Source organism: Saccoglossus kowalevskii, chromosome 12, assembly GCF_978046115.1.
Source record: "Saccoglossus kowalevskii chromosome 12, keSacKowa6.1, whole genome shotgun sequence".
Classification (NCBI taxonomy): Eukaryota; Metazoa; Hemichordata; class Enteropneusta; family Harrimaniidae; genus Saccoglossus; species Saccoglossus kowalevskii.
In genome coordinates this window covers 5,346,616-5,364,377 of record NC_140652.1, presented here as the reverse complement: position 1 = coordinate 5,364,377, position 17,762 = coordinate 5,346,616, and the positions used below count along the sequence as shown (strand labels likewise).

Here is a 17,762-nt window from a genome sequence, read left to right as displayed (position 1 = left end):
TGCAGACTCTTACTCTGGACTCTAATTGACAGGGCAGTTTTGTTTATCATTTACTCTTTATGTAGTATATTCCTTACAATTGTGAAAATAATAACAATCATTTCTACCAGTGACAAACTATCACTTGTATGATGTGGGGTTATCTGATATCAAGTACTTTTATGAAGTATCAATGATACACTGAATTGTGGTTGCCATGTGAATGATCAATTAACCACACAAGTTCAGCGGGCATGGCTTATGCTAGCAAATTAGATCAAGAAGGCAATGCAGAGGAAATTTATATACTCACACTTTATATACTCACCATTGAATATATATTTTATAATTGAACTGAGAACTCACAAAGATAATATATAGCAAGATTTATTTCTTTACTATCTACTGGTACATCGTGAACACAGCGCCATGAATAAATACGTCCTACTATAAACTAGTATTAGATCGGTAAATTATTGTGTCATAAACTTAACATTGATACTACATCCATGTACTGATTGCAGTTCATGAAACATCTTGTCGTGTGACTACACAAAACACCTTGTACATTTGCAGCACCAAAATGATTCACAAAATATCATGGTGAAAAAATGCTGCAGAAGACATTTTTTGGAAATCATATTTCATACTTGTGTCCATTTCACACATTCATTGGTATAACAATTGTTTTCCAAAATGATTAGTAGCCATGGTGAATTGAAATCCATCCAGGTTCAACGGTTAACATCCAACATGGCAGACAATCTGGTTCAGGTCAAAGGTTAATTCATGATTGAGTGACATCCAACATGGTAGACAATCTGGTTCAGGTCAAAGGTTAACTCATGATTGAGTGACATATCCAACATGGCAGACAATCTTGTTCAGGTCAAAGGTTAACACATGATTGAGTGACATGGCAGACAATCTGATTCAGGTGATCTCAATAACACAACAGACAACTACTCAAAGATGTTGAATAATTTTTGCACCTCTGCAACCATTGTTCTGCTGTGAGTCAAACTCTCAGTCATACTATTCCAAAAAGTCCACAACTTCAGCAAGTTCTCTTCTTTTAGCTTCTTGATGTGCCCACCTTTCCTCGGCTAGCCTCGGCGTGATGTTCCATTTGTCGTGATATATTCTTTGTTTGCATCCTGGGCATTTCTTACCTCCTGAAATAGACAAATAAACACATCACTTTGCCTGTATGTGTATAAAATGTTGTGTTATTTGGTGGAAAGTTAGATTGAAGAGCATGTTGTGGGGTTGAGCACTGACCGAAAGTTCAGTAGTGAATGACTTGTTTGTTTGTTCATCGTATTATTATGCTGGACATTGCCTTTACATCTTTGATCATACTTTGTGTAGCCTGAACACAAGTATTAGCTAGAGTTGTTGTTGAGGCATTTCAACAAAGATGCTACCAACGTTTATTTTAGGAATTATAATCAATAATAATTATACAAGAGAAACAAGGCTATGACAGTATAGTTGACTTTTAGTGGAGGTGTTAAAGGGGCACCTCCAGTTAAGCCTAATCTCACAACAATTTACTTTCTAAATTAAAATTACAATGGATAATAAAAGATAGATTAACATTGTAAACAACATAAACAATTGTGTTCTTTGGTGCAAACCCTGGTTTTGAAGGTTCCCCATTAAGTGTGCAGTGCTATACCAGATTTTTTTCAGTTTTATCAAAATAGAACAAATTTTACAAAGTAAAAGTAAGGAAGATGCACCAAGCGAGTAAAACAATGTGCATAGGCATTCACTCAAAATATAGATGATACAGTCTTTGATTTAAAAAAGCACTGAGTGGGGAATTTAAATATCATTTTTCAATGTTTACTTGAAACATTCCCCTCTCTTTTTCTTCTCCTTTCCTCTCCTCACCTACCCCAGACCATTCGTCCCGGTGTTATCGCTATCGCCACACGAGACTCCAGCTTGTCTCCTATACAATTTTCCTTCCGCCCACTTAATTTTAATATTCATATGACCTTTGCACTGACATCGATAGCCAATCGCATTCGACTGCGGACGTCACTCTAAATAAACAACTGAATAAATTAATATACCATATTTGGAAGATAGCGAGTAAATTTAACGTTGTTGGTGTGTTCCTTCGGGTTCCGAAGTCGCACGAAACGAGTTCATGTTCCGTTATCTTTCGCAAGTAAAACAGGTCGATATGTATTAAACATGGCATTTGTTTTCTTGTTTTAACTTCCTTATTACGCAAGCTTCCGTCGAAGTGGTGTTTTCGACGATTTGTGGCATGTTGCAAAACGAACGAAACATTGCGGCATTCTTAGCGGTGGATAAGGGATCGACTATGTCGTCACATTTATGTCTCGTTTGAAAGAGAATAAACAACCGCTCAGAAAAATATGTTGCTAATATTTAAGTGCGGTGCCTTGAAATCGCCTTCCCGACGTCCAAATTTCAAAAGGATGTTCGATTTGCAATGACGACCGTTCATATGTACTAGGCGACGTTACTAATTACTACTAGGGTCGGTGTTTGCATTTAAGAATTATAGAACAAAAGATCAGCAAAGCGGTGCTTTTGTCGGCGATTTTGTCAAAGGGAATATTGATAAAATGTTGCAAAACAGAATCGCGAGTTGGGTGAAAAATTGCGCCGGCGGCATTCTCAGCGATGGCGACACCCGAGAAACACCGTGTCACGGTGCATTCGTGCATCAGTACACCGAAGAAATACATACATATTGTTGCGGACGACTATTGTAGACTGTGTTCGTGTAGTCTTCGAGTTTGTGGACAGTTAAAGTCGTGTGTGAATTTATTCAAGCCAGGAAAAGCAGGAGGGATAACTTATGGAAATCGTCTTTCCAATTTGATCCAGTGCGACGTTGTGAAAGGAGCGACTCTGTCGTCTCATCTATGTCTAGTTTGTAAGAGAAAGATTGATAGCGCAGAAAAATCCGCCAATAATGTAAAACAGTGGCGTGAAATTGTCAGTCATTCTAATATCTCCCAACCTGTGAACGAAAGGGTTAAGCGTGCTGCCTTGAAATCGCCTGCCAAAACTAAAATGGCGCGTGTCACGTGACTTTGTTTACTAAAGATAGCGTGGGCGTTTGATTGACACTCAACTCATTAGTATTCCACCAATCACAGCTACATCTACTTTCTGGATGTGCGCAGTCAAATTGTATAGGAGACAAGCTGGAGTCTCGTGTGGCGATAGCGATAACACCGGGACGAATGGTCTGGGGTACTCCTCACCTGTGAATGGTGGCGTTTTCATGAACATATCTAGGCAACCATGATGGAATAAATGACAACAGTAAACTCTTTCAATGTAACGATCATTACTGGGAACAGTGACGACACTCTGCAATGAAAACATTGAATTGTAAGTGGCGCAGTGATAGCATTCCTTTCAAAGGACATCAAAGACTTTCGTTACATAATGAGATTTATTAATTGTTTAATTCATTATCACAGTGTTGAAACATTTTGTAAGGATCACATGTATGACACAGAACAGCATAAAAAAAACTGTATTAGAACCGCATAAAAGCCAAATATCACATTTGTTGTGAACCATTTATTAAAATATTGCTTATTTTTACCATAAATGCAATAGAAATCAGTGAATGAAATACTAGCAAAAATGAAATGAAATCAATTTATTCACAGACTCAATTTTAGAAATGTAGGTTTTATCATTTGTGATCATATTGCAATTCGCATGTGATCTTAAACATATATCACACCCTAACCTAATAAATCCATGTCAACAAAAATACTATAGTTCAAATTCTGATTTTCTCTAATGAAAAGAGTTAATAACCAATCAGAGTGCATGTTACAAATTGATCTCACTACACTGTAAGCAAGGTCATCTCTGATTGGATAGAAGCAATCTACAGTGCTTACCTTAGGATCTGGTGGAAATGCGTTATCTTTACAGATTTGACACGGATCTCTAGGATATCGTCTAATACAATCTTCTACTAAAAATTTTGCAATAAGTTTAAGTGATGGTTTAGGTTCAAAAGGAGCATCCCTGTAATCAAAAAATCAAAATCAAATCTATAATCTACTGAATGAAAAGGGCAGACTTTTATTAAGTTTATCATAAACAGTAATAACATATTTATAACTACCATACTTTTTGAAATAGCTAGTTAACTGTAAATGCTTTAAGTAAAGTTCACTATGTGTCAGCACTAGCACTTGCAATTTGCACATACAAAAAAAATGTCAGGAGAGACAACAGTGACACTCAATGTCCAGAGCTGTCATCTGGCACAAAAAATATTTAAAAAAAAAAAAGTTCACTAGATCAAGGTTGAGCAATACAGCTTCATGAAGTATTTTATTTTTTTTTATATTTGAGAAAAAAATTGGGGTCACGGACTAAATGTTTAAGAGAAATGTGATACTACTTTATACAGGTTACTAAATTAATGCATGAGACTATGGGGGAAAAAGTAAAACATGACCAGTTCAATTTAAAAAAAATCTTTGTGATTTTTTTGACACTGAAGATAACAAAACTGTGTCAAGTTGCATTTTTATGGGAGTATCATGATCAAAGTATCGTAGTCTCGCGCAGATCTATATTTTATGCACGTTGGTTGACAGTGAATCTTGGGTATTGACGTCTCTGCATGCTGCTTGAGACTACTAGGCGAACATGGCGGCAGTGTGGTTTGTCACAATTGGTGACATTGCCAACCAGGTTATACATAGAATGAAATTATATTTCATTTCTTCTCTCCAAGCAATGATCTCACTTACAATTCTTTGAGAATCACACAAATTTTATTTTTTTTCCGCCTTCCTAAAAAAATTTACTTATAAAAACTCGAGAAACAAGGAATAATCAAAGAAAGCTTAGAAAGAACTCCCGTGTGCTGAGAGTATTGAAGACACATTAAAAATTAATTCAAAATTACTTGTACATGAGATATTGATGGAAAAGCTGAAAACTAATTATGTAAATCAGGTAACTAATATGAACAGAACAGAACAAAAAAATTATGAATTATTATGCTAATTAGAGAATTAATATGAACAAATTTTAACCCAAAATTAATCAGGCCTGTCTATTGTCCTAGAGCATTTATGTATTAAATTTTATTCAAATGTGATGATCAGTAATTGAGATACATGTATCAGTGTTAATTAATTATGTTAATTAGGTGATTAATAAGCATAAATATTTACCAAAAACTAATTGGGTCTCTGTATATCCAATTCGTGGTTTTTATATATCAGTGGAACATTCTGCAAATTAGGCAATTAATATCCAATTAAAACTAATCAGGTCTCTGCATAGTCCTAGAAGATCTATATAGCAAGTCTCGTTGAAATATGATGATTAGTACTTGAGATATCAGGCAAAAAGCTGAAAATTAACTAATTATGCTAATAAGGTAATTTTTATGCACAAATATTTACTCAAAAACTAATCAGGGGTCTGCACAGTCCTTAAGTAACTATGTACCAAGTGTCATTGAAATGTGATGATTACTACTTGAAATATCAAAAGCTGAAAATTAAATAATTATGCAAACTAGGTAATTAATATGTACTGATATTACCCTAAAAACTATCAGGTCTGTGATGTGTCCTATGACATCTATGTACCAAGTGTCATTGAAATGTGATGATTACTACTTAAAATATCAAAAGCTGAAAATTAATTAATTATGCAAATTAGGTAATTAATATGTACTGATATTACCCTAAAAACTATCAGGTTTGTGCAGTGTCCTATGACATCTATGTACCGGTACCAAGTGTCATTGAAATGTGATTACTACTTAAACAAGCAGCCTCTCGGCTGAGATAGCTCCGCTGTTAGCAATGCACATTTCAATTAAAGAACAGAAGATATCATTAGAAAAAAATGAACAATATGTATAAGTATCAAAACAATCAGACTTGCGGTTTTCAACAAGAAGTATAAAATATCACATTGTACCAAAAATTACAAAAATATTCATCAAAATTAGAGAATTGAAGATATCATCATGAAATGAAAAAATCTGACTTAGAACCACACGTAGTACCTATATATGTAATATCAAAGCAATTGGACTTGAGGTTTTTAACAAGAAGTTGAAAATATCACTTTTTACCAAAAATTACAAAAATATTCACCAAAATTAGAAAATTAAAGATATCATTACAAAATGAACAAATCTGAGAGAGGTCCACGTGTAGTACCTATATATATAATATCAAAGCAATTGGACTTGCGGTTTTCAACAAGAAGTCGTAAATATCACTTTTTACCAAAAACTACAAAAATATTCACCAAAATTAGAGAATTAAAGATATCATTACAAAATGAACAAATCTGAGAGAGGTCCACATTTAGTACCTATATATGTAATATCAAAGCAATTGGATTTGAGGTTTTTAACAAGAAGTTGAAAATATCACTTTTTACCAAAAATTACAAAAATATTCACCAAAATTAGAAAATTAAAGATATCATTACAAAATGAACAAATCTGAGAGAGGTCCACATGTAGTACCTATACATGTATATGTAATATCAAAGCAATTAGACTTGCGGTTTTCAACAAGAAGTCAAAAATATCACTTTTTACCAAAAATGACAAAAATATTCATGAAAATTAGAGAATTAAAGATATCATTACAAAATGAACAAATCTGAGAGAGGTCCACATGTAGTACCTATATATGTAATATCAGAGCAATTGGACTTGCGGTTTTTAACAAGAAGTTGAAAATATCACTTTTTACCAAAAATGACAAAAATATTCACCAAAATTAGAAAATTAAAGATATCATTACAAAATGAACAAATCTGAGAGAGGTCCACATGTAGTACCTATACATGTATATGTAATATCAAAGCAATTGGACTTGCGGTTTTCAACAAGAAGTCGAAAATATCACTTTTTACCAAAAATGACAAAAATATTCATGAAAATTAGAGAATTAAAGATATCATTACAAAATGAACAAATCTGAGAGAGGTCCACATGTAGTACCTATATATGTAATATCAGAGCAATTGGACTTGCGGTTTTTAACAAGAAGTTGAAAATATCACTTTTTACCAAAAATGACAAAAATATTCACCAAAATTAGAAAATTAAAGATATCATTACAAAATGAACAAATCTGAGAGAGGTCCACATGTAGTACCTATACATGTATATGTAATATCAAAGCAATTGGACTTGCGGTTTTCAACAAGAAGTCGAAAATATCACTTTTTACCAAAAATGACAAAAATATTCATGAAAATTAGAGAATTAAAGATATCATTACAAAATGAACAAATCTGAGAGAGGTCCACATGCAGTACCTATATATGTAATATCAGAGCAATTGAACTTGCGGTTTTTAACAAGAAGTTGAAAGTATCACTTTTTACCAAAAATGACAAAAATATTCACCAAAATTAGAGAATTAAAGATATCATTACAAAATGAACAAATCTGAGAGAGGTCCACATGTAGTACCTATATATGTAATATCAAAGCAATTGGACTCACGGTTTTTAACGAGAAGTTGAAAGTATCACTTTTTACCAAAAATTACAAAAATATTCACCAAAATTAGAGAATTGAAGATATCATCATGAAATGAACAAATCTAAGAGAGGTCTACCCAAGGTACATATACACCAAGTATCAAAGCATTCAGGCTTGTAGTTTTCAAGAAGAAGTCGAAAAAGTAAAACATTGACACGGACGACGACAGACACCGGACGACGACGGACAAACACTCATATGATAAGCTCCGCTCGACAAAGTCGACAGCAAAGCTAAATATCAAAAGCTGAAAATTAATTAATTATGCAAATTAGGTAATTAATATGTACTGATATTACCCTAAAAACTATCAGGTCTGTCCTATGACATCTATGTACAAAATTTCATTGAAATGTGATGATTAGTACTAGTACTTAAAAAATCAGTGGAAAAGCCGAAAATCATTATGCAAATTAGGTAATTAATATTGCACAGATTTTTACCCAAAACTAATCAAATCTGTGCATTGGCCCAGAGCATCTATGCACCAAGTTTCATCAAAAATCAATGTATGGTTCTTGAGATATCAGTGGAACAGACACACACACACACACACACACATACACTAACTGCAAAGACTCCCTTTTTGTGCTTTGCACATGGGAGTCAAAAAAAGTCTGGCCTAAGTATTTGGGCAGAATAAGCTGACAACTTTGGTTTTGACTAAGAAGATTAGATTTACACTAACAATTTTGCATACTTTTCTGTCCTGTAAACTTATTTAAAATAAGTTTTTAGATATTACCAGCATTTGATGGTGAAAGAAGGATAATATTCAATTTAGTAAAAACCAAAGTGATTGGCAACCCAATACTTCTGAGACTAGCTTCCCATTGACTCGAGTGTTGTACAGCGCTTTGAACAAAGGGGAGAAAAAAAGGTGGTAAAATATGTACACTACAGAGTGTATTACTATATTGGTTACATACTTTGGTTTCTTTTTCAACGGTGGTTCCACGCACTGTCTGGCCATCTCAATTGCTTGATTGAAGAACACAGTACTGAATAATTTAGGGAAGTTATCATCTACTTTTTGTATACTGTTAAATGAAATCAAACATTTAAATTTAATTTAAATTAGAAAATGGAAAAGGATGAAAATGCATTATCCTGTTAATTGTTTACCGGGTTTTAACTTCTCTATTTTCACTGCTAAATTCATCGGTGAACACAACATAAACACAACAAATAGAACACTTTATAACATGGTTTATATAGTCTGAATCTGACTAGTCTTATATCTGCTACCAAATAGCCCTGCTTCTTATTATTTTTATGAGAATTTTCTAAACTTAAAACGCAGTGAATATACTGAAAATTGATGCCAGTGAAAATAAATGGTTTTACAATGTATAAAAATTAGACCATCAGTCATCTCACTGTGTATATCTATAATATTTGTTGATCAACAATAATTTTACCCACACTGCATTGCCTTTTTTTCTTCTAAAAACAAAGAACTGTATAAACTGTTGGACTATCAGCTGTTTAATTGATACCCATTTAGAACCCTGAGAAACCATTTTATACTTACCATACTTGTTTTGCTGGATATTCTTCCGGAACAATCATTTTAAACGAAAAGTAATAATTATCTTGATATATTGTCATGCTGATACTGCCAGATTTCTGTTTCACTTTGATCTGATCTTTTTCTGTAATTAGTTCCTTTTTGATAAAACTTAGCTCTTCACTACATATTGCAAATGGATTGTCATCTAAAAATTGTTTAAGAAGTCTTAAAACGGGTAAAAGCTGAAAGACACAAAAGTTAATAAATAGTTATAAAGATGCATAGTTTACAGAATTAACCAAATGTTTAGCTGCTATACTGTTAAGAAAATTTACATTTCTAATTCGGGTATATTCAAAATAAAATTAATGAAATTACAAAAAGGTTTCAATAATAACAAATGCAAAATGAGATAACTGAGAAGGTAATACAAAATTATTTTCTTCAAATCCTGGTTTTAGGTACCGGGTAGTATGATAATCCAACTATACAATTGTGGGTGTTTTGATTTTGATTATAAAATAATTGAAATCGTTCTTTGTTATAAAATTTTGTGAAATTACTGTTTATTGAGTTAATTGTGTTGAATCTTTGTTGAAGAAAATGTTTGTAACAGCTAACTTCTCAGGATTCAAGCATGTTTTTGCAGCTAAGCAACTAAATTATCTCTGAAAGACAGGAAACAAGGTTAATTATCAGTTCAGACCGACAGATTAGAACATAGTCTAAAGATGTACTTTGAAATACAACGTATGGTTTGATCCAGTTAATTTTAATCCACTGTTAAAAAACATGTGTGAACAGGTTAAACAGGGCTACTTCAGCTCCAACTAGTCTCAACCTCAAATCTTGTGTTTAACCATAGACCCTCTGTTAGACCCTCTGTTAGACCCTCTGTTAGACCCTCTGTTAGACCCTCTGTTAGACCCTCTGTTAGAGCCTCTGTTAGAGCCTCTGTTAGAGCCTCTGTTAGAGCCTGTTAGACCCTCTGTTAGACCCTCTGTTAGACCCTCTGTTAGACCCTCTAACAGACCCTCTGTTAGACCCTCTAATAGACCCTCTGTTAGACCCTCTGTTAGACCCTCTAACAGACCCTCTGTTAGACCCTCTGTTAGACCCTCTAATAGACCCTCTGTTAGACCCTCTGTTAGACCCTCTAACAGACCCTCTGTTAGAGGGTCTATGGTTTAACCATAAGATGAGATGTATAAAACAATTGTTCTCTAAGTGGTTTTCCAGAAGGAATCATTTATAGAAAAAGTTGTCATGAAACTAAAAACATGAGAACAATATATGCAGAGGGACAAAAATGACTGTGCAAACAAGTTTTTTCTTGTACCCATTCCTCTTTTTTTCCACATCAACATTTCCCTTCAATACCATAAAATACTAACCTGTGGTTTTCCACATAATTTTTTTGTATTAGATATTTTTGTTAAACCATCTCTCAGTTCTTCTTATATCTCTACCCTTTCTTATTTTTTTCAATATAACCTATCTCTTCAGTACTATAAAATACTAACCTGTGGTTTTCCACATAATTTTTTTGTATTAGATATTTTATTAAACCATCTCTCAGTTCTTCTTATATCTCTACCCTTTCTTATTTTTTTCAATATAACCTATCTCTTCAGTACTATAAAATACTAACCTGTGGTTTTCCACATAATTTTTTCGTTTCAGTATCACATACTTTTGTTAAACCATCTCGCAGTTTTTCTGGAATAGTTTTACTCTTCAGCTCCACTACTATAGATGTATTTGGATATCCCTCTGGAAACTGCAGACACACATCAAACTGTCGGTACTCGGTTTTCCTGCATTAATTATACATGCATGTAGATGTCAGAGATTATGTTAACTCTATACTTTCCCAATATTAAATAGGGATCCCCACTTAAATATTAAAGGAGGTCCCATTTATACACAGAATACATTGCAAGCTCCAGTACATTTTTTCATCGGGACTCGCTACACGAAATGCTAACGTAATATCTGAGTCTGGCAGTTCTAAAATGGATCGGGGGGAGGGGGGTTTAGCTGGTACAGGTTACAAGAAATATAAAAGGCATTTTACATTTTTACAGGAAATTATATGAACAGATAAAACAAATTCCTAATTACATTGTATATATTTGATAATTTGTTGCGACATTTAATGTGAAAAATGCCTTATACGCTTACAAAAAATAAGATTATTGTACAAATTACGAACAAAATTACATTAGCTGATTACATTTTACACTTTGCTAATGTCTACGAATTTACGTTTTTTTATTTATAAAATTACATTATTACAAAAATAAAAACAATTGATTACAGCTTTCAAAAATAGCCCTGGTTGAACCTCAGTGATATACACACTCTTTCTGTACTGTTATTACTCGTGATGAATCCAATGTTGCAATACTGAAGTACTGGTAATCAATACTTGAATCATTGAAAGCAGGTAGCTTCCAAAACACCAAAATGTGACCATTTAGTTTTGAAAACTGGTCACTGAACATGGTTTTTATTTTAATCACAGTGTCCACTGTGGCTATCATGGGTAAACTATGCTTCAACATGACCTGTTACTTCCTTCACATTCAAAAATTGTGAATCACCATCTTTTGGGTCAAAATCAGTGCTAACAGATCATAATTTTAACATCGCGGTAATTCACAATAGATTGAAAAAATGCAACGTAAATATTTGGAGAGATACTTCACTTACGTCATTTTTACCCTGACAGATACAGGGTGACATGCTATCAACTCACTACCAGGAAGCTCTTTTTGATATTCCTTTCTCAATTCATGTAGTTCCGTCTGAATGAACGAGTCAGCCATGATTGTTATTATATCAAGGTGGTCACTATGAAGTATGACATGCAGGAACTTCCGAATTAATCTACGGTGTCACCTACAGAAAAAAACAAAATTGATTATGTAGATAAAAATAGAGTATTGAACTGAGTCACTCATTCTCAAAGGAGTTTATTGTAAGGGCTGTGTATAGTTAAAACGATTCTGAAACTTATATGTGTTTATCAATACAAATCATTCATATGCATAACACGTTGACTACCGACTAAATATTCCAATGTCAGAATACCACCTCGTTTTATCACAGGGTCAACAGAAATTGGCACACTATACTATATGCGTTGATATTTCAAGATCTTGAGATCTCACTGAGACATTGATATTACAATTACAGCATAAAATCAACAAGCTCTGAACCCACAACATTGTCAGAGTAGAAACTATAACATTCAGTCACTGGCTGCCCACTCAAACACCACCATGGATCCTGTAGGGGCAAAAGGAGGTGGATGTGCAACAAATTGATGTTCACTACATTGGATCAAACAGATTAACTAAACACAAACTAAAAATAACTGCTAAAACATTGATTCATCCAGGAAAAATATAAACTACATTTCTATTTTGGTGCAAAATCATTGCGTAATGGGAATCAAGATTATGTTATTACTGGTGTACACATGTGCATTGTGTCTTACGCATTCGCCTCAATGCTATAGCAGGATCCAAGGCAGTGTTTTAGTGGGCTGCCAACAACCAATGGTATAGCAGGATCCAAGGCAGTGTTTTAGTGGGCAGCCAACAACCAATGGTATAGCAGGATCCAAGGCAGTGCTTTAGTGGGCAGCCAACAACCAATGGTATAGCAGGATCCAAGGCAGTGCTTTAGTGGGCAGCCAACAACCAATGGTATAGCAGGATCCAAGGCAGTGTTTTAGTGGGCAGCCAACAACCAATGGTATAGCAGGATCCAAGGCAGTGCTTTAGAGGGCAGCCAACAACCAATGGTATAGCAGGATCCAAGGCAGTGTTTTAGTGGGCAGCCAACAACCAATGGTATAGCAGGATCCAAGGCAGTGTTTTAGTGGGCAGCCAACAACCAATGGTATAGCAGGATCCAAGGCAGTGTTTTAGTGGGCAGCCAACAACCAATGGTATAGCAAGATCCAAGGCAGTGTTTTAGTGGGCAGCCAACAACCAATGGTATAGCAGGATCCAAGGCAGTGCTTTAGTGGGCAGCCAACAACCAGGTATATCAGGATCCAAGGCAGTGTTTTAGTGGGCAGCCAACAACCAATGTTATAGCAGGATCCAAGGCAGTGTTTTAGTGGGCAGCCAACAACCAATGGTATAGCAGGATCCAAGGCAGTGCTTTAGTGGGCAGCCAACAACCAATGGTATAGCAGGATCCAAGGCAGTGTTTTAGTGGGCTGCCAACAACCAATGGTATAGCAGGATCCAAGGCAGTGTTTTAGTGGGCAGCCAACAACCAATGGTATAGCAGGATCCAAGGCAGTGCTTTAGTGGGCAGCCAACAACCAATGGTATAGCAGGATCCAAGGCAGTGCTTTAGTGGGCAGCCAACAACCAATGGTATAGCAGGATCCAAGGCAGTGTTTTAGTGGGCAGCCAACAACCAATGGTATAGCAGGATCCAAGGCAGTGCTTTAGAGGGCAGCCAACAACCAATGGTATAGCAGGATCCAAGGCAGTGTTTTAGTGGGCAGCCAACAACCAATGGTATAGCAGGATCCAAGGCAGTGTTTTAGTGGGCAGCCAACAACCAATGGTATAGCAGGATCCAAGGCAGTGTTTTAGTGGGCAGCCAACAACCAATGGTATAGCAAGATCCAAGGCAGTGTTTTAGTGGGCAGCCAACAACCAATGGTATAGCAGGATCCAAGGCAGTGCTTTAGTGGGCAGCCAACAACCAGGTATATCAGGATCCAAGGCAGTGTTTTAGTGGGCAGCCAACAACCAATGTTATAGCAGGATCCAAGGCAGTGTTTTAGTGGGCAGCCAACAACCAATGGTATAGCAGGATCCAAGGCAGTGCTTTAGTGGGCAGCCAACAACCAATGGTATAGCAGGATCCAAGGCAGTGTTTTAGTGGGCAGCCAGCAACCAATGGTATAGCAGGATCCAAGGCAGTGTTTTAGTGGGCAGCCAACAACCAATGGTATAGCAGGATCCAAGGCAGTGCTTTAGTGGGCAGCCAACAACCAATGGTATAGCAGGATCCAAGGCAGTGTTTTAGTGGGCAGCCAGCAACCAATGGTATAGCAAGATCCAAGGCAGTGTTTTAGTGGGCAGCCAACAACCAATGGTATAGCAGGATCCAAGGCAGTGCTTTAGTGGGCAGCCAACAACCAATGGTATAGCAGGATCCAAGGCAGTGTTTTAGTGGGCAGCCAACAACCAATGGTATAGCAGGATCCAAGGCAGTGTTTTAGTGGGCAGCCAACAACCAATGGTATAGCAGGATCCAAGGCAGTGTTTTAGTGGGCAGCCAACAACCAATGGTATAGCAAGATCCAAGGCAGTGTTTTAGTGGGCAGCCAACAACCAATGGTATAGCAGGATCCAAGGCAGTGCTTTAGTGGGCAGCCAACAACCAGGTATATCAGGATCCAAGGCAGTGTTTTAGTGGGCAGCCAACAACCAATGGTATAGCAGGATCCAAGGCAGTGTTTTAGTGGGCAGCCAACAACCAATGGTATAGCAGGATCCAAGGCAGTGCTTTAGTGGGCAGCCAACAACCAATGGTATAGCAGGATCCAAGGCAGTGTTTTAGTGGGCAGCCAACAACCAATGGTATAGCAGGATCCAAGGCAGTGTTTTAGTGGGCAGCCAACAACCAATGGTATAGCAGGATCCAAGGCAGTGCTTTAGTGGGCAGCCAACAACCAATGGTATAGCAGGATCCAAGGCAGTGTTTTAGTGGGCAGCCAGCAACCAATGGTATAGCAAGATCCAAGGCAGTGTTTTAGTGGGCAGCCAACAACCAATGGTATAGCAGGATCCAAGGCAGTGCTTTAGTGGCCAGCCAACAACCAATGGTTTAGCAGGATCCAAGGCAGTGTTTTAGTGGGCAGCCAACAACCAATGGTATAGCAGGATCCAAGGCAGTGTTTTAGTGGGCAGCCAACAACCAATGGTATAGCAGGATCCAAGGCAGTGCTTTAGTGGGCAGCCAACAACCAATGGTATAGCAGGATCCAAGGCAGTGCTTTAGTGGGCAGCCAACAACCAATGGTATAGCAGGATCCAAGGCAGTGTTTTAGTGGGCAGCCAACAACCAATGGTATAGCAGGATCCAAGGCAGTGTTTTAGTGGGCAGCCAACAACCAATGGTATAGCAGGATCCAAGGCAGTGCTTTAGTGGGCAGCCAACAACCAATGGTAAATAATGTCCACTCTGACAATGCAGTGTATCAAAACCAACATAAGGAATGACATTTCCTGACTTGTATAATTCTAAAATAACTAGCGCTCAAAATGAAAAGAATAAGCATTCACTGTGCCACTTGAATGCACATTGTTCATTGGTTTGCTGTCAAAATGTTAGATTACAGTTTTAGTTTTATTGTAAATAGTTCTTTGTGATGGGTTTTATATTGATGATATTCCATTAAAAATGAAATACATCTTCAATGATTGTTGTACCGGGGTAAGTTCTGTTGTTTAAAAACAATTTGTGTCGCCCCGCCCTACTTTAATGTTAAGGCAATGGACACTTATGTGAATTCTGAAGCTCATAGTTTTGAAAGGTATCTAGGTAGCTCTCTTATATAAAACGCATTTTAACTTTCTATATGTTCTGAGTTTGTTTTTCTAAGTGGAATTTGTATGATTATCATCGTCGATTTCTTGTCACCACTTGCTTATAAAAATGCGTAAAATGTGCAAGATTATGCGCTACAGAAACACAGATAGTTGTTTTAAATTTTTTTTAACGACTTTGATAGGGATTACCTTTTCCTGAATTGTTATAATTAGTTTTTGGTTGATATTTTCGAATAAATTATTATTATTATTGTCTATATATTGACTTGTCGTCAAAAATGATTCAGTACGATTAAAGTCAAAAGTATATATAGTGAGATATTAACTAAGCAATATGAAAAGTACCGTACTCAACCGCGTTAGCGCCCATGCCCGGCCAAGCGCTCACCCCCCACTTTTGCGCAATTTTTATATTCGGGGTCACATTCGGCAAAGCGCCCACCCCTTCAAAATGCCACTAATTTAAAACTTGGTCTTTGATTGTGTAACGAATCTTGGTAATTGTTTTTGTATGATACAGCGCGGATATCGACCGCTGTGAATATGTAGTGAGTGCGTAGACCACGGTAACCATGCATAAACTATGCTTCGACAATGACCTGTTAATGCAAGTAAAATGCGGTAAATATTTCTAGCCATATTCAATTTACCTCTCAAAAATGGCGAGTTACTAGTTTTTTGAAAAAACCATGTCGTTTATTCGCTGAAATCAAATCCAACATATCATACTTCGACATCAATAATTCACTTCGCATTGCGTTACCGGAAAGTCTTCGGGAATTTCCGAAGAATTGCATTGGTACAACACAGCATTCTGATTGGTTAATAACCAACTTAACCCATTAGGTCAATAGACACTGTTGCAGGTCAAATGTGCAAATGCATCATGGCGGAAAGTGATTTTCATTGAGAGTTTGCATAGATAATGATGAGAATTTTTACTTTGACTGTGTTCCAACAGACTCTAATGTTTTTAATTTCGTAAATTCTGGTGGTACGTAATTAATATTGTAATAAAATGTGCATAGTTTGTGATCATTTCTGTTTCTTCATTGTAAAAATCAATGATGGGTAAGCGCCCACCCCTAAAAAATCATGTTTTTCTGAGTTAAGTCCCCTGGGCGCTACCGCGGTCGAGTACAATAATACTGAAATTGGCGGTTTGTTCTTAGAGTATACATATATGTATGATTTGTCTCTAATAGAAGATATGTGACCTTCCACCTTTTATTTGGTCTTAGACATAATTTTAAATAACAGTCACAGGGGCTTGACGATCTATTCGTGTTGTTGGTTGCTGAAGTCAATACATGGACGTCCATGGGGGGGACGATTATGTCCCGGAATGAGACCTTGTACCGGGACAGTCGTTCCGCCGCAAATGCGCTCAAGCAACGAAGCAAACGAATAGATCGCCAAGTCGCTGTGAGTGTGACAATAGTACGATCGATTTTATAAAACTTAAAAACGTGGCGAGACGTGAAATCCTATAAAGTATTGCATCATTTTAAACGGCTATATAACAATAACATTACAGTGTTGCTAGTACCTGTGAGCGAATACTACAACCAAATGGTTAAAATTTGAACAAATATTTGATACTATTTAGGAAGACCATGGGAAGACTGACTAACCTCGACACCGACATATTGTGAAATATGTCTGCTTAGCGCGGTCATGAGCAACAATATGGCAGCTTTTCAAGAGTAATTTCTTCGTATGTAACTATTTCATATGCAGCATGCAATAAAAGAAATGAATAATTTACCACGATAAACTTTGAAATATAACTAAATTTTCCGTGAGGTGTTTTTTGGCGTGAGTAAATCAGGAAATTTGTTTAAAGTTTACTCTGACCTAACTCTGACCACGGAGCTCTTATTTTAGCTCCATGCTCTGACCTTATTGGCGTCCATTAACTAATTGAATATTCGAGGGAATCATTTTGGCCAAATATTTTTGGACTTTTCTCGTTATAAAAATAACAAATGTATTTTTTTTAATTAATTACACACATATTTACATCATAAATTTTAAACAAATCATTTTAACTGAAGATTTCTATAAAGTGGTGGGATATTTTTGCGCATTTAAATTGGTGTTTTGCGAACGAGGT

The 17,762-nt window shown here is 36.2% G+C and overlaps 1 protein-coding gene across 1 annotated transcript; it reads right to left on the bottom strand.

Annotated features, from left to right (window-relative positions):
- Window positions 1-350: 350 nt before the first annotated feature.
- LOC100372397 (uncharacterized) lies at window positions 351-17,557 on the bottom strand. Its single transcript, XM_078013988.2, has 8 exons — window positions 17,281-17,557; window positions 11,769-11,957; window positions 10,705-10,870; window positions 9,075-9,295; window positions 8,470-8,580; window positions 3,894-4,023; window positions 3,237-3,345; window positions 351-1,154 (listed from the first exon to the last, which is right to left on the bottom strand). The coding sequence occupies exons 2-8, from the start codon at window positions 11,882-11,884 to the stop codon at window positions 1,015-1,017; spliced, it is 993 nt and encodes a 330-aa protein (XP_077870114.2). The 5' UTR covers window positions 11,885-11,957; window positions 17,281-17,557; the 3' UTR covers window positions 351-1,014.
- Window positions 17,558-17,762: the final 205 nt, after the last annotated feature.